The sequence below is a fragment of the Monodelphis domestica genome, chromosome 1 (genome assembly GCF_027887165.1).
Source record: "Monodelphis domestica isolate mMonDom1 chromosome 1, mMonDom1.pri, whole genome shotgun sequence".
Classification (NCBI taxonomy): Eukaryota; Metazoa; Chordata; class Mammalia; order Didelphimorphia; family Didelphidae; genus Monodelphis; species Monodelphis domestica.
Window position 1 is genome coordinate 257,226,841 of NC_077227.1, and position 25,878 is coordinate 257,252,718.

Here is a 25,878-nt window from a genome sequence, read left to right on the forward strand (position 1 = left end):
CAACCTCATTTCTAATGTTCTCCCTCCAGCAATCTGGACTTATTTTGTATTTAATTTTCCAGGTACATATTATTTTCCAATAAAATGTAAGCTCCTTGAAAGCAAGGACTATTTGCTTCTTCCCCTCTTCCCCCATATCCTCATTGTCCTGCACAAAGCAGGTTTTCAAGGAGAAATAATTTAAGGAGTAACTTATAGGTGGAAGGAGATGGTAGAGGTGGAAGGAGATGTCACAGTAAAGTTCATATTACTTCTCTAATTTTATTATCCAGAATTGAAATTGCCAACAGATAACTCCACTCAAGGTTCTGTGACCTTAGGTAATGCCCTTCCTTTCTGCAGGACTCAGTTTCCACATCTGTAAAATGAGGTAGGATTAGGTAATCCCCAAGGTCACTTCTAGCTTGAAATTGGATGATCATGGTGAGTCTGAAAGAAGTACTGGGGTGCCACCTGAGGTGGCTTTTCATCTGGTCACCCCAGTTCTCGGGCTGGCATAACCAGTGACTCAAATACAAGTCAAGATCATACCTATATATACAAATACATACATATAAACATGTGCATATATATATGTGTGTGTGTGTGTGTGTGTTCTATATATGTATATGTATGTGTATACAGAACAGCTAGGTGGTGCAGTGGATAGAGTACCAGCACTGGAGTCAGGAAGGCTCATCTTCCTAAGTTGAAATCTAGCCTCAGATACTTACTAGCTGTGTGACCCTGGGAAAGTCACTTAACCCTTTTGGCACCAGTTTCCTCATCTATAAAATATACTAGAGAAGGAAATGGCAAACCACACCAGTGTCTTTGTCAAGAAAATCCCAGATGGGGTGATAAAGAGTCAGACATAACTGAAACAATTGAATGTGTGTATGTGTATTATATATATATATATATATATATATATATTTATATTTATATTTATATTTATATTTATATTTATAGGTGAGTGCATGTACATGTGTACATTATAGATGTATATGCATATATGTGTATATAGGTGTATGTGTATTTATATAAGTATATAAAGATTACATTGTGGGTTTTAAATAGATATATATCTCCCATTACATGTAGAGTATTGTATAAGATTCTATAGATACAGACACAAAACCATTTCATGACCTTGAAGAGCTTACATTCTATGGGGATGATAAAATATGCAAATAAATGTGAGCCACACTGAGAAGGAGAGAGATAGCAACAACCAGACTAGTGGCTCCCATTTAATGGCTCATGAGAATGGTTGAAGAAAGGTGGGCTAAAAATTCTTTAATGGCTCCTTAATTATTAAGTAATTGCAGGATGTCATGAGAAGTATAGTAAATCATGGGTTCACAGTATATTTTTTAATTGTTGAAAAGAGTTTTGGGAACAAAAAACATTGGGAACCACTGAATGAGATTTTAGAGTTGAAGGCCTATGAACTTCTTGGGAATTTTCAAATTTAAAATTGGTAAATGAAAGCCCCAGGAGCTTCTCACTCAATCACAGCAGTCAAAGTCACCATTTTTAGACTTGACTTTTCTCCTTGACCTCCTTTGCACTGATCTGCTGATGTGAGACAGCCCGTATCCCTGAAAATGGCCATTTACCCAGAGGGCTTGAGTTGCTGACCTGTAGCTCCCATGCTGATACTAATTAGGCAGATCACTTCCTTTAGGGATTAGGTTGCATGAGGATGAACTATATTCAGAAAGTTTTGGTAAAAATGAAAGGCAAAAATGGTAGAAAAGGGGAATGACAATCTATGGAGCTCTCATTAACCCAAGAAAGGTGGGGGGGGGGAGAAAGGAAGGAAGTTTACAGCACAGAAAAAATGTTTTCAAGAGGGAAAATGGAAAAAGAAAAATGAGAAGAAAACAAAGAAATGAGAGGATGTCCTTAATAATTTTTTGTCATAGACTCCTTTGACAGTTTGATGAAGGCTACGGACCCCTCAAAATAGTTTTTTTTAATGCATAAAACAAAATACGGGGGGGGGGGGGGAGGGGGCTAGGTTGCTCAGTGGATAGAGCCATATCTAGAGATGGGAGGTCCTAAGTTCAAATCTGGCCTCAGACACTTTACTGTGTGAACCTGGGCAAATCATTTAACTTCCATTACCTAGCCCTTACCACTCTTCTGCCTTGGAACCAATGCACAATATTGATTCAAAGACGGAAGATAAGGATTTTAAAAAATACATAAGACTGCAAAAGAAACAAATATTGAAATATAGTTTCTCTGTATCCATTTCTCATTCTCTCTCTCTCTCTCTCTCTCTCTCTCTCTCTCTCTCTCTCTCTCTCTCTCTCTCTCTCTCTCTCTCTCTCTCTCTCTCTCTCTCTCTCTCTCCCCCATCTATCTTTCTAAAAGTTCATGGGTACCAAGTTAAGAACTCCTGCCCTAGATGGTCTCAAACCCCCTTCTGGCTTTGCTGACCCCAGTTCCCTAACCCTTACCATTCTTCTGTTTTACAATTTATTAGAATTGATACTCAGTCGATTCTAAGACAGAAGGTAAGGGTTTTAAATTTAAAAAAAAATCCTCCAACATGAATCACAGACTTTTTCCTATATTTTCAAACCCAGGATAGGTATATTGTTCTTTGGATCTGAAGTAGGGCCCTTTAGGCATGGAAGGAAAAAGACCTATGAGAAATCTGCAAAGAAAACTTTCTGTAAATAACCAGCACTTCGCACAGAACCTCAGAACACAATAGGCGTTTAACAAATGTCTATTGACTAAAGTAATGGGCACAAAGGAGAATATCAGTTTCTCACCTGCTCTTCTGTACTCCTACCAAAGTTTGCCCCACCAAGGAAACCATAATCTCATAAAATGTTATTATGGACTTAATAAACATTAGCAAACATGAACATTTTAATATACAAAGAAAAACAAAAAGCCAATTATATAGGAAACTGTGAATTTGTGCTATTTTTTCCTTAGAGGCTTTAACATTTTCCTTCCTTCCTTCCTTCCTTCCTTCCTTCCTTCCTTCCTTCTCTCTCTCTCTCTCTCTCTCTCTCTCTCTCTCTCTCTCTCTCTCTCTCTCTCTCTCTCTCTCTCTCTTTCTTTCTTTCTTTCTTTCTTTCTTTCTTTCTTTCTTTCTTTCTTTCTTTCTTTCTTTCTTTCTTTCTTTCTTTCTTTCTTTCTTTCTTTCTTTCTTTCTTTCTTTCTTTCTTTTCTCACTTCTACTCTCACTTCCTCCATCATAAGCTGGTTGGTTGAAGATAGGGATTGGATCTATTCCATTTACACATTAACATTTCATGTAGCTGTAGGAATTGGTGTGGTGGATGCGATTTGATCCAAACTATCAAGTCTACTTTTTTATTAAGTGCCTACTGTGTGCAAACCTAGAGACAGAATAAAAAAAACAGAGTTCACAGGTGTTGAACAAGAAATTTACAAATATCAGTTCAAAACTGAACTTTTAAGTGCTAGTTGCTTGCATGACACTGTCCAAGGTGCTAGAGCTACAAAGCAAAAAAAATGCAATTGTCCCTGCCCTCAAGGAGCTTACATTCTACAGAGGGAAGGAGGAAATATAACATAAATACACACAGATAAGTAAATACTAAGTGCCTGAAGAAATAGAGAGCTGTTTGTCAGTAGCTGTGAACCAGTCCGGGAGAGCATATGGGAACAAGACATAAAAAGTAAGTATCATAGTTGATGGGCAAGTATCAGAACCCCTTAAAGGTAACAGGCATTCTTGTGCTCAAGAGTTCTGGCCTTTGACCCAAGTGAAAGAGGGCCCAGCCTCAGAGGGTCTTCAGTTCCAGTGTTTCTTCCTTCTCTTGCCCAATAGCCACAACTCTTGGCTGGCTGCTTGGAACAGAGGAAAGCACTTGGAGCCTTTCATTAGTCAAGTTTTCCCCAAGTTAGACCTCTGGTTTGAGTTGTGTGAAGTGGGAAGACAATTTGGGGCTTATTAGTATCCCAGGGAGGCATGGAACTTTTATTGCTGGGACCAAAACAGCAAGAGCTTTAGTGGCAAACTCCAGCCGAGAAAAGACTGGGCAATTGTCTCACCTAATTACCGGGAATGGACCTCTTTGTGTTTGCAATTCCGTACGGTTGTCCGATCGCTTTTCTCTGTTTGTTGGCTCAGAACATGCTGGAAGTGTGCTAATTAAAAAAGAAATGTCCGGAGTTATCCTGTCAGCTCTCGTTATTCGTAGGGACAAAGCCCAATATTATTCTGAGGCACTGTTTTGTGAGGGTCCCTCTTCCAGCTCTCATTAGGGGGAAAACAGTGATGGGAGGAGAGAAGATTCTACTGCCTTTGCTGGCTGATGGAGCACCAGTGATGCCGTTGCTGTGCTAATTAACGAGCTTGGGCCAGCACTTCTTCCACCAACAATCTCAGTCCATATGGTTCCCAGAAGCCTAAACCATCATCTTGCACAAGTAAAGAAAACATCATGAAAAGTGTAGAGAAAAGTTGGCAGCTGGTGTTTTCAGGAGAGTATATATGATATTCCATGGTGAAAAGAAAGCATAACCCATATGAAGACATGAGTTTAGGTAAAGCATAATTCATTGGTTGGATGATACAACAATTTTATATATTACAGAGGGAGATAAAAAAGACACCTGCTAAATTGAAACATTGTGAACTTGACTAATACTCCTGGTTATGAAGAAGAGAAACTGAATAATAAAGGCCAAATCCTCCATACTGGTAAAAGGGACAAGTCTGACCATGTCACTCTCCTTGTCAAAAATTTTCAGTGGCTCCTCAGTTTGTGTAAGATAAAATACAAATGCCTTAGCCTGGTCTTTCCACACTCTAGATTCTCCCTGCCTTTCTATTCTTATTGCATACTATTCTCCTTCATGAACTCAACATCCCAACCAAACTGGACTCCTAGCTATATCATGAACTTAATATTCCATCTCTTTCCTTGATGTATTTGTACAAGCCAATTTTCATTCCTAGAATACACTTCATCCTCAGCTCTCTCAAAATCTTTGTCTTCCTTCAAGGCTCAGCTTAAGTATTATCTCTTCCAAGAAGGCTTTAATGATCTTTCCCAGTTGTTAATGCTCTCTCACTGATTTTTCTTTGGATTATATTTATCTGGGTATAGGCTATATCTCTCCCCAAAGAATGTAAATTCCTTTAGGACAGGAACTGCTTCATTTTTGGTTTGGGGGTCTCTAGAACCTTAATAAAATGTTTATTGGGGGATAGGACATGGAAATTGGAGGTTATTCAAGAAGGAAGAGAATGGAAAAGAATGAAGATTTAATTTTTTTTTTACTAGAAATTGAATGTCACTTTGATTCCTTCATTTTGATCCATCCAAATGTTTTACAACCTGCTGTAGTCTTTTAGCTTATAATTACTCAGAAGTTCTGAAGTAAGATGATGAAGAAATAAGATTTGTGGAGTTCATTCTACCTTTTCAAATGATGTTCTTATGAAGTCACAGGAGCAATGGATAAAATTAATTCAACATTACCGTAGCTCTCTATTGAAAGCATAAGAATAAAAGAATCTGTTGTTAAAAAGTAGATAAGAATAATTAGGCCTCCACTAAAAAAGATCAGCAGGAAAAGCAGAAAACCGAAGATGAAATCTCAACATCAACATCATCATTAGCTTATATTCACTGAGCATTCATAATATCCTAGTTGCTAAATAGCAGCCATTCAAAGCACCAAAAGGCCAAGATCTGAAAACCTAGCCTTGATTGAAAGATAATCAGGCCATGGACAAGTAAAGATTTTGATTAAAATTGAAACTTTGATACTCAGTAATAAAATAGCACTTCTGCATGACATCAATGTTCATTGCTATTAAGTGCAATACCTGGACAGTGGGCAGCATAGGAAAGGTTATGGGAAATGTTTGGGGCTAGAAAACAAAAAAGAAATCTTTAACATATAGAATGTTTAATGTTGTCACCATTCAACATAACTTCTGAGTTCCACGAATCTTGAACAAAAATGGTTTCCTATGCAAATATTATTGTGAAAAGCAATAAAAATCCCTTTAGGATAAGTAAATTTTTGTCTTAGAAAAAAGTGTTCAGTTGCACAAATGTTATTGATAAATTCCATTCAAAAGTTAGTCTTTCTTTAATCTGTCTCAGCATAGGATTTAACTTTGGTGGGGTAATATGGTAGGAGCAATTCCTACTCCACAGAGGCTAGGCTAATTAGAGCAATGAAACTCTCTTTGTGACTTAATTGATCAAAACACTAAGGCTTAAACAGTTGATGAGTCTCATGGTTGTATGGACTGACTTAAGTCTTGAGGAGTCTTAGAACATTTCAAGTCAAATTATGTCATTTATTTATTTATTTTTTAAATCTTTATCTTCTGTGACAAGTAGGTTCTTTTTTCACTTTGCCTACTGGTTCTGATGAATCTAGGCGGTTTAAAATGTATTTCTTAAAATGTGGTATCTAAGTTTTTTGTTTGTTTTCAGGGAATTTAATGACTTTTAAATTCCTGTTTTCTTTTGTGTGTTTTAGTATACCCCTCCCCCCAGGTTACATGATTCATGTTTTCTCCCTCCCCTGATTCCTTCACTTGGACCCATTTCCATATTTATTCATTTTTTTGGAAAAAAGTAACCCTTTAAAACCCAAACCCCAAATCACATGCTCATATAAACAAGTGATAAACCACATGTTTTCTTCTGGATTTCTACTCCCACAGTTCTTTCTCTAGATGTGGATAGCATTCTTTCTCTTAAGTCTCTCAGAATTGGATCATTGCATTGCTATTAGCAGCAAAGTCAACTACTTTTGATTGCCCTACAATGTTACAGTTTCTGTGTATATTGTTTTTGTTCTGCTTATTTTACTACGTATCAGTTCACATAGGTCTTTCCAGTTCTTATAGAAATCTATCAATTCATCATTCCTCATAGCATAATAGTACTCCATCACCATCAGATACCACAATTTGTTCAACCATTCCCCAATCAAGGTACATCCCCTTATTTTCCAATTTTTTTGCTACCACAAAATGCGCAGCAATAAATATTTTTGTACAAATAAGTCCTTGCACAGTTTTTTTTTTGTTTTTGTTTTTGTTTATCTTTGGGATATAAACCCAGTAGTGGCATTTTTGGATCTTTTAAGGCCCTTTGGCCATGATACCAAATTGCCCTCTAGAATGGATCAATTCACAACTCCACCAGCAATGTATTAGTCTCCCATTTTTGCCTTTACTTTACTTTACTTTACTATCATATTGATCACTCTGTGTGAAAGGAGCAGAACCAGGAGAACATTATACAGAGACACTGATACACTGTGGTACAATCTCTACTAACAGCAATGCAATGATCCAAGACAATTCTGAGGGACTTATGAGAAAGAACGCTATCCACATCTAGAGAAAGAACTGTGGGAATAGAAACACAGAAGAAAAACAACTGCTTGATCACATGAATCAATGGGGATATGATTGGGGATGTAGATTCTAAGTGATCATCCTAGTGCAAATATTAATGATATGGAAATAGATCTTGATCAATGATACATGTAAAACCCAATAGAATTGCATGTCAGCTACAGGAGGGGAGTAGAAGGAGGAGAGGGGAAAGAACATGAATCATGTAACTATGGGAAAAATTCTAAATTAATTAAATAAAAATTTCCAAATTAAAAAAAAAATTGGCCACTCTGCTAGGTATGAGGTGTACCTCAGAGTTGTTTTGATTCAAATTTCTCTAATCAGGAAGGAATTAGAACATATTTTCAATTATTGAAAGTTTTGATTTCTTCAGCTGAGAACTGCCTATTCATATCCCTTGATCATTTGTCAATTGGGGAATGATTTGATTTCTTATAAATTTGACTTAGTTCTTTGTATATTTCAGACCTTTGTCAGAGAATTCTGTTATAAGAATTTTTTTTCCCAGTTGGTTGCTTTTCTTCTAATTTTGGTTGCATTAGTTTTTTGTACAAAATATTTCTAATTTAACATGATCAAAATTATTCATTTTACATCTTATTATGTTCTCTATCTCTTGCTTGGTATTAAATTCTTTCCTTTCCCATAGATCTAACAGGTATACTCTTCCATGTTCACCTAATGTACTTATAATATCACTCCTTATATTTAAATCATATACCAATTTTGAATTTATCTTGGTATATACAAGGTGTGAGATATTGATCTAAACTTAATTTTTACCATACTGTTTTCCAATTTTCCCAGCAGTTTTTTGTCAGATAGTGAGTTCTTACCCCAAAAGCTAGGATCTTTGGGTCTATCGAACACTAGCTTGCTGAAGTTATTTACTGTTCTGTTTGTTCCATTGACCTACCCTTCTATCTTTTAGCCAGTACCAGATTGTTTTGATGACCGCTTCTCTATAGTACAGTTTAAGATCTGGAACTGCTAGGCCACCTTCCTTTATACTTTGTTTCATTAGTTCCCTTGATATTCTTGATCTTTGTTCTTCTAGATGAATTTTGTTATTATTTTTTCTAATTCTATGAAATAGTTTTTTGGTAGTTTGATAGGTAAGGTATTGAATAAGTAAGTTAGGTAGGATTCTCATTTTTGTTATATTAGCTTGACCTACCTATGAGCAATTAATGTTTTTCCAGTTGTCTAGATATAGTTTTATTTGTGTGAAGTGTTTTGTAGTTGTGTTCATATAATTCTGGGGTGTAGGGGGTGTTCAGGGAGGGGGAGCACCTTGGTATGGAGGGCTTGTCATGCCCTTTTAGGGCAGCTCTCTAGCCTTTGACCCTCACCTGACACCCAGCTCTCACTTGTGGCTCCCAGTAGCTGCTAGCATGCGGCAGTGGCCACACCCTGGGCAATGGCTTTGACAGGCCGGCTAAACCTTGTGAGGGTAGCCATCGGGTCGTCGCCAACCCCTGGTGAACTAGGGCTTTGCTCACCCAGCATGTGAAGACTGTTTCGGCAGAACAGGCAGAAGAAACCAACAAGAAGGTTCAACGGCTGAGATGGCAATACAGCAAGGCACAGTGGAGTGCTCAGGGCGTGCTGGAGCACAAAAGACAACATGGCCATCCAATGCAGCTGAAGAAGTCTCCGGGCTTCCAGTGCCAAGAGTGGGACTGTCTCTGTTCACCGACTTTTCCACTTAAATCTCTTTCACGCACAAGTATCTTTGTGCACACATGCACAAAGACAATCGTCATTCTCAGCTTCCGAGAGACTACTACCATCATATAATTCCTATATTTGTCTTGGCAGACAGATTTCCAAATATTTTATTTTGTCGAGTGATTTTAAATGGAGTTTCTCTTTCTAAATCTTGCTGCTGAGTTTTGTTAATATATATAAATACTGATGATGTGTGTGAGTTTATTTTGTACCCTGCAACTTTGCTAAAGTTATTAATTGTTTCAACTACCTTTTTGGATGATTTTCTAGGATTCTCTAAGTATACCATCACATTTTCTGCAAAGAATTATAGTTTAGTTTCCTCATTGTGTATTTTAATCACTTCGATTTCTTTTTTTTCTCTACTGCTACTGCTAATATTTCTAGTACAATATTAAATAGTAGTGGTGATAATAAGCATCCCTGCTTCACTCCTGATCTTATTGGGAAGTCTCCTAACTTATCCCTATTGCATATACTTGCTGCTGGTTTTAAATAAATACTTATTATTTTGAGGAAAGGCCCTTTTATTCCTATACTTTCAATAGGAATGGGTGTTGTATTTTGTCAAAGACTTTTTCTGTATCTATTGAGATAATTGTGATTTCTGTTAGTTTGATTATTGATATGGTCAATTATGCAGATGGTTTTCCTAGTATTGAACCATTCTTGCATTCCTGGTATAAATCCCACCTGATCATGGTGAATAACCCTTGTGATATATTGTAGTCTCTTTGCTAGTATTTTATTTAAAGATTTTTGCATCTATGTTCATTAAAGAGATTGGTCTATAATTTTCTTTCTCTGTTTTTGGTCTTCCTGGATTAGGTATCAGTATCATATTTGTTTCATAAAAAGAATTTGGTAAGATTTTATTTGCTTATTTTGTCAAATAGCTTGTATAGTATTGGGATGAGTTTTTCTTTAAATGTGTGATAGAATCCACTTTTGATTTCATTTGGCTCTGGGGATTTTTTCCTAGGGAATTCATTGATGGTTTGTTCAATTTCTTTTTCTGAGATGGGATTATTTAAGTACTCTATTTCCTCTTTTGTTAATCTGGGCAATTTATATTTTTGTAAATATTCATCCATTTCACCTAGATTGTCATATTTGTCATATAATTAGGCAAAATGGCTCCTAATGATTGCTTTAATTTCTTCATTGGTGGTGAATTCACTCTTTGTTTTTTATATTGATAATTTGATTTTCTTTTTTTTAATAAAATTAAATAATATTTTATTTTATTTGTTGTTGGGGGGAAAAATTTCCCCAAAGAAGCATCTCGTGGTCTTATTTATTAATTTAATAGTCTTTACTTTCAATTTTATTAATTTCTCCTTTGATTTTTATTATTTCCAATTTAGTTTTTATCTGGGAATTTAAAATTTGTTTTTTTTTTCTAGTTGTTATGAGCTCAATTCAATGATCTTGTTTTTCTCTATTTTGTTACTATAAGCACTCCCAGATATAAAACTTCCCCTGATTAATACTTTGGCTGTATCCCATAAATTTTGATACATTAAAGTTATGGTTGGCCTGAATATATTTAATTGGTCACCAGGGATTTAATTACTAAATACCAAAAATGAATGACTAAAGTCAACCTTTATACTCACCACATGTCAGTTCAATCAGCAGTTGTTTTTTTAGTCAGCCGCAAGTCCCATAGAACTACTTCTTACAGGAGGTTCCACTCCAAGTGTGAGTCTTTGCGCCAAGTGTGTCTCTTTACTACAAGTATGTCTTTTCACTCCCAAGTATCTCTTCACTCCAAGTGACTCTCTTCGTTCCAAGTGTCTGTGTGTGTCTCTGTTTCCACTTTTAAGACCTTTTTCTTTTGCGTCACTTCCCCTAAATTTTTTACATCTACCAATCACAGCCAACGCTCCATTCCAGGACTGCCTACTCTTTCACACATGGGTCACAGACATCCCAATCAATGCATGAAATGGGTGTTCATGCCTTAAAATCCAAAATGGATAGATCTCCATACTCAACTTTAAGTATTATGCTTACATTTTGGGGGATTAAAATCTAAAATAGACAGGGGATTACAATTTAATCTTCACAATCAAGAAAGAGCTAAGTACCTTCATTGTTACAAACAGGGGAGAGCTAAATCAAATCTTCACAGACACATTGTCTCCTCATTTTCCTTTACTTCAATGAAATCAGTGATTGATCTATGACTTGTTCCTTGACCCACCACCATTTTTGAAGAATTAGATGGTCTAGTTTCCAATTAATTTTTAATTTGCCTCTTCATGAACCTCTACTTATAACTTTTATTGCATTGTGATCTGAAAAAGTTGCTTTTATTATTTCTGCTTTTCTGCATTTGTTTGTGATGTTTTTTTGCCCTAGTACATGGTCAATCTTTGTGTATGTACTATGTGCTGCTGAAAAGAAGGTATATTCCTTTTTATTCCTATTTGGTTTTCTCCAGGTATCTATTAACTCTACTTTTTCTAAAATTTAATTCACTTACCGTTCTTCTTTCTTGTTTATTTTTTGGTTAAATTTATCTAGTTCTCATAGGCAAGAGTTGAGGTCCCCCACTAGTGTGTATCTACAGATAGATAGACAGACAGACAGATAGGATAGATAAATAGATAGTTTAACTATCTATTTCCTCCTTGAGCTCCTCCAGTTTCTCCTTTAGAAATCTGGATGCTATACCATTTGGTGTATATATGTCAAGTACTAATACTTCTTGTCTATACTACCTTTCATCAAGATGTAAATTACTTTTGTTATCTCTTTTGATCAAATCTATTTTTGCTTTGGCTTTGTCTGAGATCATGATTGCTACTCCTGCCTTTTTTCCCCTCAGTTGAAGTCCAACAGATTCTGCTCCAGCCTCTTTCCTTTACTCTGTGTGTGTCTACCTGCCTCAAATTTGTTTCTTGTAAACAATTTATGGTAGGATTATGTTTTTTAATCCACTCTGCTATCCCCTTTTGTTTTATGCAAGTTCATTCCATTTACATTCATAGTTATGATCACTATATGTGTATTCCCCTCCATCTTGATTACATCTTTTAATCCTGCCCTTTCTCCTCTCACTCTTTCCCTCTACACCAGTTTTGCTTATAAACATTCCCCTTTCCCCCTCCCTTATTTTACACCTCTTCCCACCACCTTCCTTTTTATTCCCTTCCTGCTTTTCTAGTCTTTTAATCACCCCAACTTTTCCCTCCCTTATATTACTCCCTTCCCCACATACCCCTTACTTATAACCCCCCTTCTACTTCCCTATAGAGTAAGATAAGATTCTACACCTCAGTTAACCAACCAGGCTGTTCTTCACTCTCTGAACCAATTCTAATGAAAGTAAGGTTTAAGTATTACCTGTCACATCCTGATCCTCTCCTCCTTACAATAGTATTTCCCCCCCACCCATGTACCTCTTTATGTGATAGTTTATCCCATTTTCCTTCTTCCTTTCCTTTTCTTTTAGTATAATCTTCTCTTTTTTAACCCTAGTTTTTTTTGATACATCATCCTAAACAGTTTAGTCCCACACTGTCTCTGTATTCTTCTTGTAACTACTTAACTATTTTTAAGTTAGATATCTTTCCATATAGGTATATAAATAATTTGACCTTATTGAAGCACTTGCATTTTTCTTTTTCTTATTTACCTTTTTATGGTTCTCTTGAATATTGTATTTCTATTTAAGTCTGGTCTTTTCTTCAGGAATGTTTGGGAATCTTCTATTTTAGAAGATTTAAATGATCATACTTTCCCCTGAAAGTATATTCCAAGCCTTCCTGTCCTTCAATGTAGAACCTGACAGATCCTGTATAATCTTGACCGAGGGTCCCCGACATCTGAATTGTTTCTTTCTAGCTGCTTGTATTTTTCTCCTTCTCCTGGGAGCTCTTGAACTTGGCTATAATATTCGTGGGAGTTGTCATTTGGGGATTTATTGCAGGAGGTGATCTATGGATTCTTTCAATCTTTGTTTTTACCCTTTTGTTCAAGAATATCAGAGTAGTTTTCTTGGATAATTTCTTGTAATATGTCTAGGCTTTCGGAGGGGGGGGAAGTTCATAACTTTCAGGTAGTCCAATAATTCTTAAATTGTCTCTCCTGGATCTATTTTGCAAGTCAGTTGTTTTTTCAATGAGATACTTCACATTTTCTCCTGTTTTTTCATTCTTTTGATTTTATTGTTTCTTGATGTCTCATGAAGTCATTAGATTCTAAATGTTCAATTTTAAATTTTTAAAAGACTGAATTTCTTCCATTACCTTTTGATCCTCCTTTTTCATTTGGTCCATTCTACTTTTCATGGCACTCTTTTCTTCACTAGGTTGGTTTTTTAAAACATTTTTCTTCACTGAATTTTCGTGCCTCTTTTTCAAGCTGTTTTCTTTTTGTGTTACTTTCATTTCTTTTTCCCATTTTTATTCCTATTTTTCTTCAACCTGTCTTATTTGATTTTTAAATTCCTTTTTGAGTTTTTCCAGAGCTTGAGACCAATTCATGTTTCGTTTTGTTTGTTTTTAATTTTGCTTGTAGTTGCTTGGATCTCACCATCCCCTAATTGGTTCTGCTCTTTGTCCCTTTAGAAATTTTTGAGGGTTAAGTGTTTTTTTCTGCTGTTTGCTTATTTTCCCATTGCTTTTTTGTTGCCTGTGGACTGGGAATTCTGTAAGCTGCTTGCTAATTGTCTCCTCTACTGGCTTGCAGGGTTCGGCACTATGAAATGTTTTGCCTTGGGGACTAGGTCTCCACAGAGATGGAGGCTTAAAAACTTGAAAGGAAAGAAAGAGAAGGCTATGAACTTCTAGACCTCACTGTAGGCAGTTGTCAGGGCCTGGATTTTAAGGGGTGGGTCTGAGGTATTCTTTTGTTGATGTAACCTGGGTCCCTGGATTCTAAAGTTGGTCTGTCCTCAGGTTTAGAACCTGGCACAGGGGGACAGCTGGGTAGCTCAGTGGATTGAGAGTCAGGCCTAGAGACGGGAGGTCCTAGGTTCAAATCTGGCCTCAGACACTTCCCAGCTGTGTGACCCTGGGCAAGTCACTTGACCCCTATTGCCTAGCCCTTACCACTCTTCTGCCTTGGAGCCAATACACAGTATTGACTCCAAGACAGAAGGCAAGGGTTTAAAAAAACAAAAAACAACAAAACAAAAAAAACCTGGCACAGGTGGGGGATGGGGTGTGGGGGGAATTGTTGGCCAACACTCCTTCATGTGCATTTCTGCTTCCAGAATGCTTCCTTGAAAATTGACACACACACCCCTTTGAGATGTGTTAGGTGGGAGAGCCCCCTCACTCCCATCTTAATTTTGGATTTTGATTCCTGTCATTTTGAAGTGCTTTTTAGAGATTGTTTTGGAAGGACAATCAGAGTGGTTTCAGCTTTTGCTGCTACTGAGCCACCATCTTAGTTCCATCACTTCCTAACCCCATTCCCAGACCTGTCCTGGGATCTGATAACTGCCCCTGGTCTGGAGGAATAGGGTTCCAATGTGGACATCTACATATACTAGGGATTTTTCTGGGCATATTTCTCCTTGCTCCATTTTTGTTGCCTATAGAGTCAATTAATAAACATTTATTAAGTGCCTACTACATACCAGCCACTGTCCCAAGTACTAGGGATACAAATAACTACATGTGTCCTTGGCCCCTCTCTTCTTGCATTGAGAGATTGGTGACTTCTTTGCTAGCACTGACAAGGGCTTTGCTGGCAGCTCCCATTTCTAGAGGTCCATGGGTGCCTGGATGACTTTTTTTTACACTTTTAGGGTAGAAGAAATCACTTCCTGTAGTTTCTCATTATCAGTACAGGAACCCAGGTGACTAGCTTAGGTGAGATCATTTTGTCCTGACCAACAGACCCAAAATACAAAAAATGCTTTCTAGGTTTTCACTGGAGTTGGTGTGTGAGAAGTGGACAATTTGCTTCCATTCAAGAATCTATCTTAGCCAAAAGTCTCCTTCCAATGATTTAAAGTCTATCAAGTCCCCAAATATTTTTCTAATTGGCCTGTCACTTTTTCTGAAATACCCCAGCAGAGATTCATTTCTTTGAAGTAAGGTTTTAAACATCCAGGAATTCTGTTAAAACACAGATGCCCCATGCATGGGTAGCACACAAACAAATGGCAGTAGGACCATGTCTGGGTTTGGTTCACAGAATTGTTTTCCAGTAACACAATTGTCTGAGAGGGAATTAGTACAGTGTTAAGTTCTGACTGGGAGTTAGACGGAAGATAAGAATGGAAGGGAGAAGAAAAGATGTAGCTCATAGAGTATAATTCAGTTCAATAAACATTTATTAAACACTTTCTTATGTTTGGTGCATTGTGCTAGGCACTAGGATACAAAGATAAAAAAACAATACAAATACAACTCCTGACCTCGAGGAGTTTTATAGTCTTACAAGGGGAAATGACAAGTTCACAAATGACAAATATAAGTTATAAGGGGTATGCCTGGGGAGGGCAGGCCTAGAAGAGACACAATAATCAGGGCTCTCTGGGTATCCAGGGAACAGCAGGAGAGCACTTGGGGGAAGTGAAAGGTGCTGAAAGGGAAGAGCTTGTGTGTGTCAAAGGCAAATCATCTACTTCACAATCTTGCCTAGGGTCGAATGTACTAATGTTGAAAAGAGTCCAGAAAAATACTACTATAGTGGGCTGCCTGTACAAATCTGCACTAATCCAGGATGAAGAGGCAGGGTTCAATTTTAATTTGCCATTGACCATTGTTTAGCAGTAGGTTAATGAATGAAGATACCCCATCCCTGGATTATTTGCTTTTAAATAGTCTATTTAAAATTCCACTATATTATAGTACTATCTCATATTTAAAGAACAGCTGAATTCTCTAGGGAGCTTAAAGCCATTTCTAGATTCTTAATATATCCCAATACAATAACTGGGTTCTTTAATATTAAATGCAGAGCTTTCCAATGATGGATAGGGTTTAAATAAGTAACTTGAAACTTTTAGAAAAACTCCATGCCCTACTATAAAATGAGATACATTTATTAAGACAGTAACCACTATATACAAATTATAATCTGTCCTCACATAAAGTACATACATACACTGTACAAAGACTTATATTAGCAATATAAAAATACATCATTAACATTTCTAAGAGTGACAAAACCAATAAATATTGTAATTTTAAAGCATCTACTTTGCTGCACTGTTAAGGACAATTAAGTGCTGTGAACAAGGAACTTCAATAAAAAAAGACCAAAGGTGGTCCAGGAAACCAATGACAGTTTCAGATTACAATCATGAGTTCTAGGCATATATTTGAATATTACTCATATTTCTTAATTTCCCAAAGCACTGACGCTAAGTCATCAATTCTCCAAAATACACAGCAAAGAATATAAACATTAAGACAATTATTTGGGGGTCACGCACACACATATAACAATACACACACATACACATACATAGAGCTAGGTAACACACACACACACATATATAACATGTACAGAGCTCAACCGCATTTAATGAGATACAGGAATGTCAATAATATATTTAACTTACAAATGAAACTTCAAAAGTTTTAGTTTCTAAACCAAATCAAACTAGCAACCAAATAAAAGATTCTCCCCATTCTTCATTTTCCTTTTTGCTCTCACTAGGTGGAATTATTTTAGGTCATTTAAACTCACTGGAGAGAAAACTCAATAATAATTCTTCTACAGGAAATAGGACACAAGCATTAAAAAAGCATGAACAGAGAAGTCTTTTAAATGGAGTCCCCTCTGATGATCTGAGAAAATTTTGCCCACTGTTACAAACATCTAAGATCAAAGAACACCAACAAGTTTTTCCAAATTCAAAGACAGATAGCTTGCTACCACCACACAAATGTTTTAGCTGGTCAAATTCCACTGGAGCTCAGGAAAACTTTAATTCTCAATTTATTTCTCAAAATATTACAACACAGAACTGGTCAAATGTAGACTAATAAATAAAGGTTTTAACCTATTCTATGTTACAGAGCTTTGGAATAGTTACACTCGAACTGGGAAATCTTTTCTTTATATAAGATTCTGTTGGACAGCCAAAATGTCTTAATACAGATGAAGAAACATGGATGCAAAGGTAATTGCTACTACCTGCCCAGCAAGACAGTTACATTTCTTTAAGCTAAACAAGGGTTCTATTCTTTGATCTTTTGACCTTTCCAGATTGTTCTCCTTTCACAGCATCACTTTCTCCTGCCTTCAGGCTGCAGTGGCTCACTAAACTAGGCTTAGGCAGAACTGCCTTAGCTATTCATAAGCTAAGAGTAATCTTTTTCTTTAACCCTTTTAACAGTTGAATACTGGGAGATGAATATGGAGCTATATCATCAAATCATAGCTTATGCTATAAGTTCCTATCATGGAGTTTTCACCTTACAATTAAAGCATGCCCTATCCCTCTACTTCTTACCAAGAAATAGAGTTAGAAGGAAGTGTAAGTGACATGATGGAGAATGAAACTATAATGAGAAGTAAGGAATTTTACAATCAGATGATGTGTTTAGGAAGCTCCTATTTCTCAGGATGTGGATACTTAGGACCTAGAACATACTAGGCTACTTCAGGATAGATACAATATCCTAGATAAGTCAATTCCAAAACCCCAGTCAGTCATTTCTCATCAAAGACAACATATCTAAGTGATCAACATGACTAAAGATTGTACCCAATATGTAGCATATTCAAATAGTATGGTTTAGACTTGATATATCATAGAATCAAACAATGAGGGCATCATAAGGTAAGGTCCCACATGGATTCTAAATCATTTCTATAGAATATAGTAGAAGGACTTCACTCTTAAGAATAACACAAGGATTTCTGATGATCTAGGCTTATAATGCCGACATCTAAATACTTATGGCACAACAGTGAGTGATGATTCTTGGGGAGAGCAGATCCCCCTCTCTCAACCAATGTCTGCAACAGAAGCAGAGCCACCGAAGCAATAGAGAAGTGCATTCCTGATGACGTACTGGGCCTGAGGAAGCAGTGGAGAGGCTGTCAGGTCTGTATTGGAAGGAAGAACATTCATGGTCCATCAAGTATCTTGATTCACAAGCTGTGGCTTATTTCTTGGGTTTCTCCAGAATGTTGAGAAATTTTCCCCGAGTCATCTCTCTAGCTGAAATTATAAAAGGAAAGAAGGATGAATGTAAACATTACACTTGTGTGACGATTGGATTTGGCTATCTCCTGATTGTAACAATGAAGGTACTTAGCTCTTCCTTTATTGGGAAGATTGAATTGTGATCCCCAGTCTATTTGTAGATTTTTATCCCCAAAAGTGTTAACTCAGTATTTGAAATAGATTTACCCATTTTAACTACAAAAAGTAACTACTAAAGGTGCAAACTAACTACTAAAGGCATGATCTAAGCAAAAAAGGTGTGAACACCCATTTCATGCATTGCATGGGAGGTCTGTGACCCACGTGTGAAAGAGTGGACAGTCCTGGAGAGGAGCATCTGCTGTGATTGGTAGATGTAAAATTTAGGGGAGGTGACACAAGAGAAAAAGATCTTTAAACAGAGCACCACAGAGGCCAGAGAGAGATCGAAAAACTTGGACTCGGAGTTGGTCTGGAGGATCAGTCTCTGGAGCCAGACTGCTTTCCTTTTAGACTGTCACCGTGGTGAGTGAAAGGCTGACTTAGTTCCTTGGCCTGTCTGGAGGTGTGAACCTCCAAGAAAGGTCCATCATCTTAAGACTCCTTTTCCCCGATTAGGGCCTTAGAATTTCTACCTGGCTCAAAAGAAGTCAGAGTTTTGTTTTTTTTTTCTCTCTCTCCTTAATAAAGATATTATTGTAAATAAACTACCATAAATTACATCTTACTTTAGTAATTCATTTTGAAATTAAATTTAGAAATTAAATCCCTGGTGACCACCTATTTAATATTAAGTCCAACCACAATTAAATTTAACACTTGATAATAGGATCCCACAAAGGATGGAATAAGAGAAGATAAATATTAAAACTGGCCTCAGTTCTGATACCAAAAAAACCAACAGTCATCTAAAACCTGGCCAAGTTATTCTAAAATGGTTTGCATGGATCCAGTTTATAGTCTATATGATGTAAGATAACTACTGAGGGCTTTGGAAGGTCAGAAAAATTCCCATTGGCTATCCTCACTCCTATTCTACTCTTAAAAGATCACACTTTTGGAATTTTCAATAGTAATTAAATGGTTTTCCTTATTCAACATCATCAATTTATGAATGGTATAATCTAACAGGCTTTCCCTTATCTCAAGGGACTTGCTTATGATACAACTGAGATTAGAGAATCCTCTCTGGGCTTTTGGTCTCTGGATGTTTATAATCTCCCACTGAAATTCAAGATCATTTGCCTTCATCTCTCAGGAGTAGAGGTCCCTGGATGCTGTAATATAACCCAGTTTATATTCCCTCAGTGCAGTTCATCTATGGATGATATAATAAAGTAGAGTTTATAGAGCTTTGGTCTTCTCTCTCTTGGCATTGTCAGTTCCTAGATATTTAATATAGCCAGGCAGGGTTTATGCGTCTCTCCCTGACTTTCAGCACCATCAATCTCTGGTGCTATAGTCACAACAGGGTTTATACAGCTACTTTCTTACACGAGGCTTTGAAAAGAAAGTGTAACAGTCCTTATCTACAAGGCCCATTACTTAGAAGTCCTCTTGTTGTGTTCATTTTGTCCAAAGTAGTAATGAAAGGGTCCTCTATAGTTTAATTGTCATTTTATTCAATAGGGTTTTCAGGATGGATGAAAAGTATAAAGCGATAGTTCCAGAATCCAGAAGAAGCAGCTTGGTACAATGGGGAAAGCACTAACACTGGAGTCAGAGGAGCTGGACTCAAATCCTACTTGTGATTATTATATATAATCTTGGAAAGTCATCTCCTGGGGCCTCAGTTGCCTCATATGTTAAGGGTGGGAGAAAGCCTTTAAAGTCTCTGACCTCATAATGCAAGGAGGTTATTATTTGCTTGGCTCACTGCTTTTAATGGTGTTTGGCTCTGACTAGGGGTAATAGGGAGGGATAAGAATCACCTTAAAGAATAAGACATTTGTCAGTACTAGATTCCTTCCTTACTGAATCTATATTTATATAGTTATTGGAAAAATGCATTTTCACTTCTATGCCTAGATCTACTGGTACTTATATAGGACTTGCAAAATACTTTATACACATTACACATTTGATCTTCCCAACCCTGTGAAGTGTGAGAATTTATTTTTCATATATTATATTAATTCTTAGATATTAGGGAGAATTACTGTGTATTCCTCTGTTTGGGATCTGGGTCAGAGATACCATAGTTTACTACTTTCAGCATTTTCTTTGTCCTTGTTATCCTAAAGAATGTCTTCCTTTTTAACAGAATTTGGTTAACAAATTAAAGAGACAAGTTCTTTTCCTATGGATTTGATTGTTCCTCTGTTGATTTGGTGAAGTTTTGAGGGTCTGATGTACCATCTCTTAATTAGCAATTAAAGATGTCTTGGGATGTTCAAGGGAGAGGCTGAATGAGCTCCCAAAAATGTATTTGTGAACCTCAGCCAGAAGTTTCTGTTTGTCTTATGGTGATCAAAAGAGTCATATTACCACAATTAGGATGTCTTGACCAGTCAATTAATAAATTATTTTAAAACTAAGAAAAATCAGTCTCAAGATAATTTTAAACATGAAAATTACTGGAATCATTAATACTTCCATTTTACAGTTGAGGAAATTGAGGTTCAGAAATTAAGTAACTTGTCCATGTGGCTGGTGACACAGCTAGGAAGTTTTTCAAACACTAGTACAGGCAAGAGAAAGTTAACAAACAAAATTCCATGACAACTAGGAGATAGGAGGAAAAGGTTCAGGCCAAGAGAACAATCACTGTAATGCTCAGCCCATATCTGTTTATGAAGGTCCTAGAATTTAGGATAGCATTCTTCCTGGGGAAGGAAATTCCATTAAGTTTTAGGTAGCAGAAAGGTCAGGGAGAGGTCTTTCAGTGGGATAAGAGTTAGTTCCTTTTTGTGTTCTAAGAATGTAGAACACTTCAAAGGCAACAGCCACTCACATCCACATAACACAGCTAGGAAATATCTGAGACCAAATTTTAACCCAGGACCCTCCTGACTCCAGGCGTGGTGCTCTATCCACAAGATCTTCAAGGTTCAGATGCCTTGCATTTTGACATGGATGGGGATTGATGGAAAGTAGATGAGGCCTTTAATCCAGAATTAAAGCAACAATGACATGAGATCAGCAGTTTCCAGAAGTTCCAAAGTTGGCATCACATAAATATAACTTGGCTTTTTTTTTCCCCCCAGATAGTACAATTGGATTTTGGAGATGAAAAAAATCTGGCCCAGTCTATTGGGCTTCCTGCCTTAGGGTGCTGCTTGAGGACTTTTGAAAAGCATATAGAATAAATGATTCTGGAGCACAGCTGGTTCAACTGCTCTTGAAAGTTGCTATGGGGCAATGCAGAAATTGAGAGTTGGCCAAGATCCCTGCAACCAAAAGCATTTAGGCCTGGAGCACTGCCACTGGTCTCACTAATTACACACTCACCCTGCTGCACTTTTTGCTTCAATGTCCCTTGGATCTTTGCCTATTCTCCAAAGTCTTTCCAAAATGAAAGGTTGTCAATATTTTAAGATGTCACAATGAGCAAAGATTTAATCAAATTGAGAGATTTTCAAAAGAGTTTAAAAGAAAAAAAAAAGATGACCTTTCCAGCCTCTTTCAGTAGCATATACTTCTTGAATTTAACAGATCCTTTCACTTTCAATCATTCCTCCTTCCTTCTACCTAATCCAATTGCAGAAGTGGCAGACACCACTGTAAAAGTAGAAGCAATTCAAAAGACATCATCTACTTGGGAGAGGAGAAAGTTTTCTCTCCTGCCAGTCCCATATAGGAGATATACGAATGCATGACACCTCCGCTCCCCAAAAGAGGGCTGTGCCCTATAAATCAGATGGCAAGCACCAACCCCTTCTGTGCACAGAGAGAAATTACTGTGGGTTGGGGGTTGCTCCAGAGCACGTGCCCTCCTGTTCACTTGTCATCAGAGATGTTAACATTTCTGATTAATTCACAGACCTCTCCTTTTATTCCTCATTTCTTTATCCACGCTATCGTGCTCTGCTGCAGCTTAAAGATTCTTACCGACCTGCTACAATAATCACCACCCGCTAAATGCCACCCCCCAACCTGGGGAAATTGTTTAGTGATGCCAACCGCGCTTTTAATTTGCAAGACATCAGACACAGAGGTAATTTATACCAACATCTGTTCATTTCTGACTTCTGAAACAAACACACATGCTGCTACAAAATCCCATTAGGAGCAAGAGACAGCCTTCTGCCTTTCTATATTCTTTTACACACACACACACACACACACACACACACACACACACACACACACACACACACACACCAGGAGGCTTTTATTTTTAATTACATATCACTAAAAATCTCCCAACAAGATCCCCAAATTTCTTTTTCCATATAGAAATGAAAATAGTACTGAAATTTTATAAAACATCTCTATTATTCTTGTTTAGCTCCTCTCCTGCTTTCAGATTTTCAAAAGTTATAGCTAAAATGTATTTCTGGTTCTTTAAGATAGGGCAAGGTTACTTCCTCCTAAGCTTGGCTTTTTTCAGGTTCTCTCTCAATCCTTACTTTTCCCTTTTGTGCTATAGCACAAGCAAGCCAAAGCACCACAATACTTCTAAACAAACCAGTCTTGTCTCAAGTCAGTACCATTTATTGACCTTTTTAATCATACATTTATGATTCTAGACTTTCTGGTCAGAGAATTAGGAATCGGAAGGAAACACTACCACCACATTGTAATGACTATAGCCAGAGTATATGTCAGTCTACAGATGTCACAACCTGTGTTGTGAAGAATAGAAACATGACCCTCCCATGTCAAATCATGATTTACAGAACTTTGTAGCAGCAGTGCACATATTGCAAAATGAGAAATCGGCAAGAGATACAGTCTCCATAGGGTTAATAAATGAATTATTTCAATTGATATAGGAAATGCTTCTTGGCTATATACCATTTTAAGATGTTGAATGGTAAATTATAACCAAATTTCAAATTTGGATTGATCTTATTATTTCCTTATCAGTTACCCTAGGACTTCCATACACTCAAAGACTTGGAATCACTATGGCTATAAATAATTGGGATTTTTATGCCAGTTGAATTGATGGGACTATGATCTCCAAACCCAATTTTGAAAGTATCTACCTAAAAAAGGTCAGGGCTGCAAGGAGGACTCTATCTCTTCTTGCTGAGAGGGAGGAACAGGTTTAATATAGCCTCTTCCTTAGAACTTCCAATCCTGCAATCCTGCATTTAGCCTTGCCTTTGGCTCTTTTTCCACAATGATTGTCCCCAAACTGCTTTCTGCAGTAAATTTTGTGGCGGCTGGTTGAAAAAGATTCAGTGGTATAGATTGATTTCTTACAAGTGAGGGAATGAGGGATTACCAGCAGTCACCCTGGTTAACAAGATTGGGTACAGAATCTCTTGTAAGATCAGCCCACTCTGCCAGGGCTTTGCATCTTTTCCCCATGACATATGGGTTTCATTACAAAGATTTTCCAGATTTTAACTTCTAGGCAGCTGCCTAGCATAATTCCACTGGATCTTTATGGAGGGAACAATTTAAAGGTTAAGTAACTTTTTAATCAAATAGAGACATGACATTTGGTTTTCAATCCCAAATGAAAACTACTGTTCCTGATACTCCATCCTGTGCTACAAAATAACAAGAAAAATGCAATGAAGATAGAAGAAATCTCCTACCAATGGTTCTCCTACATCTCTAAGAACAACATAACGAAATATACTAAAACATATATGGGTAGTCAGGGAAAAAAATAAATGGCAGTGGGGATGACTTGCATCTGTGAAACACTATTTGTAACAGAAGATCAAATACTGTGTCATAAGGCCAGAAGCTGGAATCTGTCCTCTCTTGAGCTCTACTGGAGGGCAATTTATAGCTGGAAGTCAGAAAGGAGATTTAGAAATTCTATTCAGTTCAAATCTGTGTCCTGAAATGATGCCATAGCGACCAGTCACAGAGAAGATTTCTTTGGAGTGGTAATGACATTTGTCAATTTTATGGCATTTGGTTACTCTTTTAAAAACCTTTTGAAGCTTGGAAGACTTTTCCATGCCAAGAAAGAAAGGGGGCCATTAAGTACTAACAACTATATTCTAACAAGTATATACTAGGCAGTAAATAGATAAATAGATTAAAAAAAATTGTCCTTGAAAACTTACTGAGAATTAATTCCTTATAAAGGAACTAACAATGGTAGAAGTGATGCTGGTGGTTAAAACAAGCAAGAGAAAATTAAGTTATCTTTTAAATGCAGATTCTTCTCCTTCACAGGGATAGAGAAAGTTCTCACTCTGTGTAGTACAGTAATACTATAAAAGTCCTAACAAATGAGTTTCTTCAACATCTTCTGATTTGCTTTTAGGCTGCAGAAGAAAAGACTACTGTTATAGGACAGTTGCTTCAAGTGACTAAGAATCTTTAAGTCATGAAGAGGAGCTAGGGGTCAGGATTACTGACTACCTAAAGCAGAAAAGTACCACGAACTGAATGTGGACTCATCTAGAAAGTTTGTTGGAATACAATTTCAGGATGTTCATTGTGTTTCGGTTGTTGATATAAACTGAATAAACTCTGAAGAACGCAGCCTAAAGATTTTTTTCTTTTCTAAACATTTCAAGGTACTTCACAATCATTGTATATTTTAATGGCCTTGTGATCTCACTGTTATATGTGTCCCCTCTAATAATGAAGGTCACAAATCATCCTTTCATTCTTACCCTGTACAACTCCAATCTAAGGTCTAACCTTTCTTGGCCTACCTCCTTTTCTACTCATATAGCTTTCTGATAATATCCCTTATTCTATTTCTCTGTTGCATTTTTGGTGACACAAAACTTTAATTCTATGAAATTTGTCATTCTCTGATTCAGAGTTATGTATCATCACTAAAAGATATTAATGTTAAAAGATGGGCCTTTGTTTCAAGGAAATGTTTGGAGTTAAAGGACTCTAAAATTTCCCAAAGCAATGAATGTCACCTATTATTCTTCCATACAATTCTGGGCCTGTTTCCCAGTCTACCTTCCATGCCTATCCCAGAAAGAGATATTCAGAAGGATTAGCTCTCTAACTGCATGCCATCATCTGGGCAACATGCATTCTTCATCCATTTTGGGTTATACACATGAAAAGTTAGAATTCTTTCGGGTATTTATAATATATATCTTATTTAGAAGCTCTGCAATGCTGTGGAGCTTGGGGCTTGATGTAATCAATATACCATGCATCAAGAGGCACATATAGAGGACTTCACTATCTACAATCAGTCAGTAAACATTTGTTATTGTTTAGTTTTCATGATCTCATTTGGGTTTTCTTGGCAAAGATCCTAGAGTGGTTTGCTATATTCTTCTCCAGCTCACTTTTCCAGACAAGGAACTGAGACAAAGTTAAGTGACTTGCCCAAGGTCATATGGCTAAAAAAAATGTCTGAGGTCACATTTGAACTCATGCCTTCCTGATTCCAAGCCCAGTGCTCTAACTCATTGTGCCACCTAGCTGCCACAAACATTTACCAAGTACCTTCTATGAGCTAGGCACTATGTTAAGCAGTGGGGATACAAAGAAGACAAAAAACTATCCCTGCTCTTAGGGAGCTCACAAT

At 37.0% G+C, this 25,878-nt stretch overlaps 1 protein-coding gene across 3 annotated transcripts in view; it reads right to left on the bottom strand.

Annotated features, from left to right (window-relative positions):
* The window catches only part of LIN52 (lin-52 DREAM MuvB core complex component), a 212,755-nt gene that overhangs the window by 59,096 nt on the left and 127,781 nt on the right, over positions 1–25,878 (bottom strand). Inside the window, exon 6 of one of the 3 annotated variants that reach the window (XM_056820881.1) lies at positions 15,387–18,251. The exons of the other annotated variants lie outside the window; for them this stretch is intronic. Within the exon in view, the coding sequence (XP_056676859.1) occupies positions 18,196–18,251 (56 nt within the window). The 3' untranslated portion in view covers positions 15,387–18,195. Of the gene's footprint in view, positions 1–15,386; positions 18,252–25,878 lie in introns of those variants that run through there. 3 annotated transcript variants of the gene reach the window in all.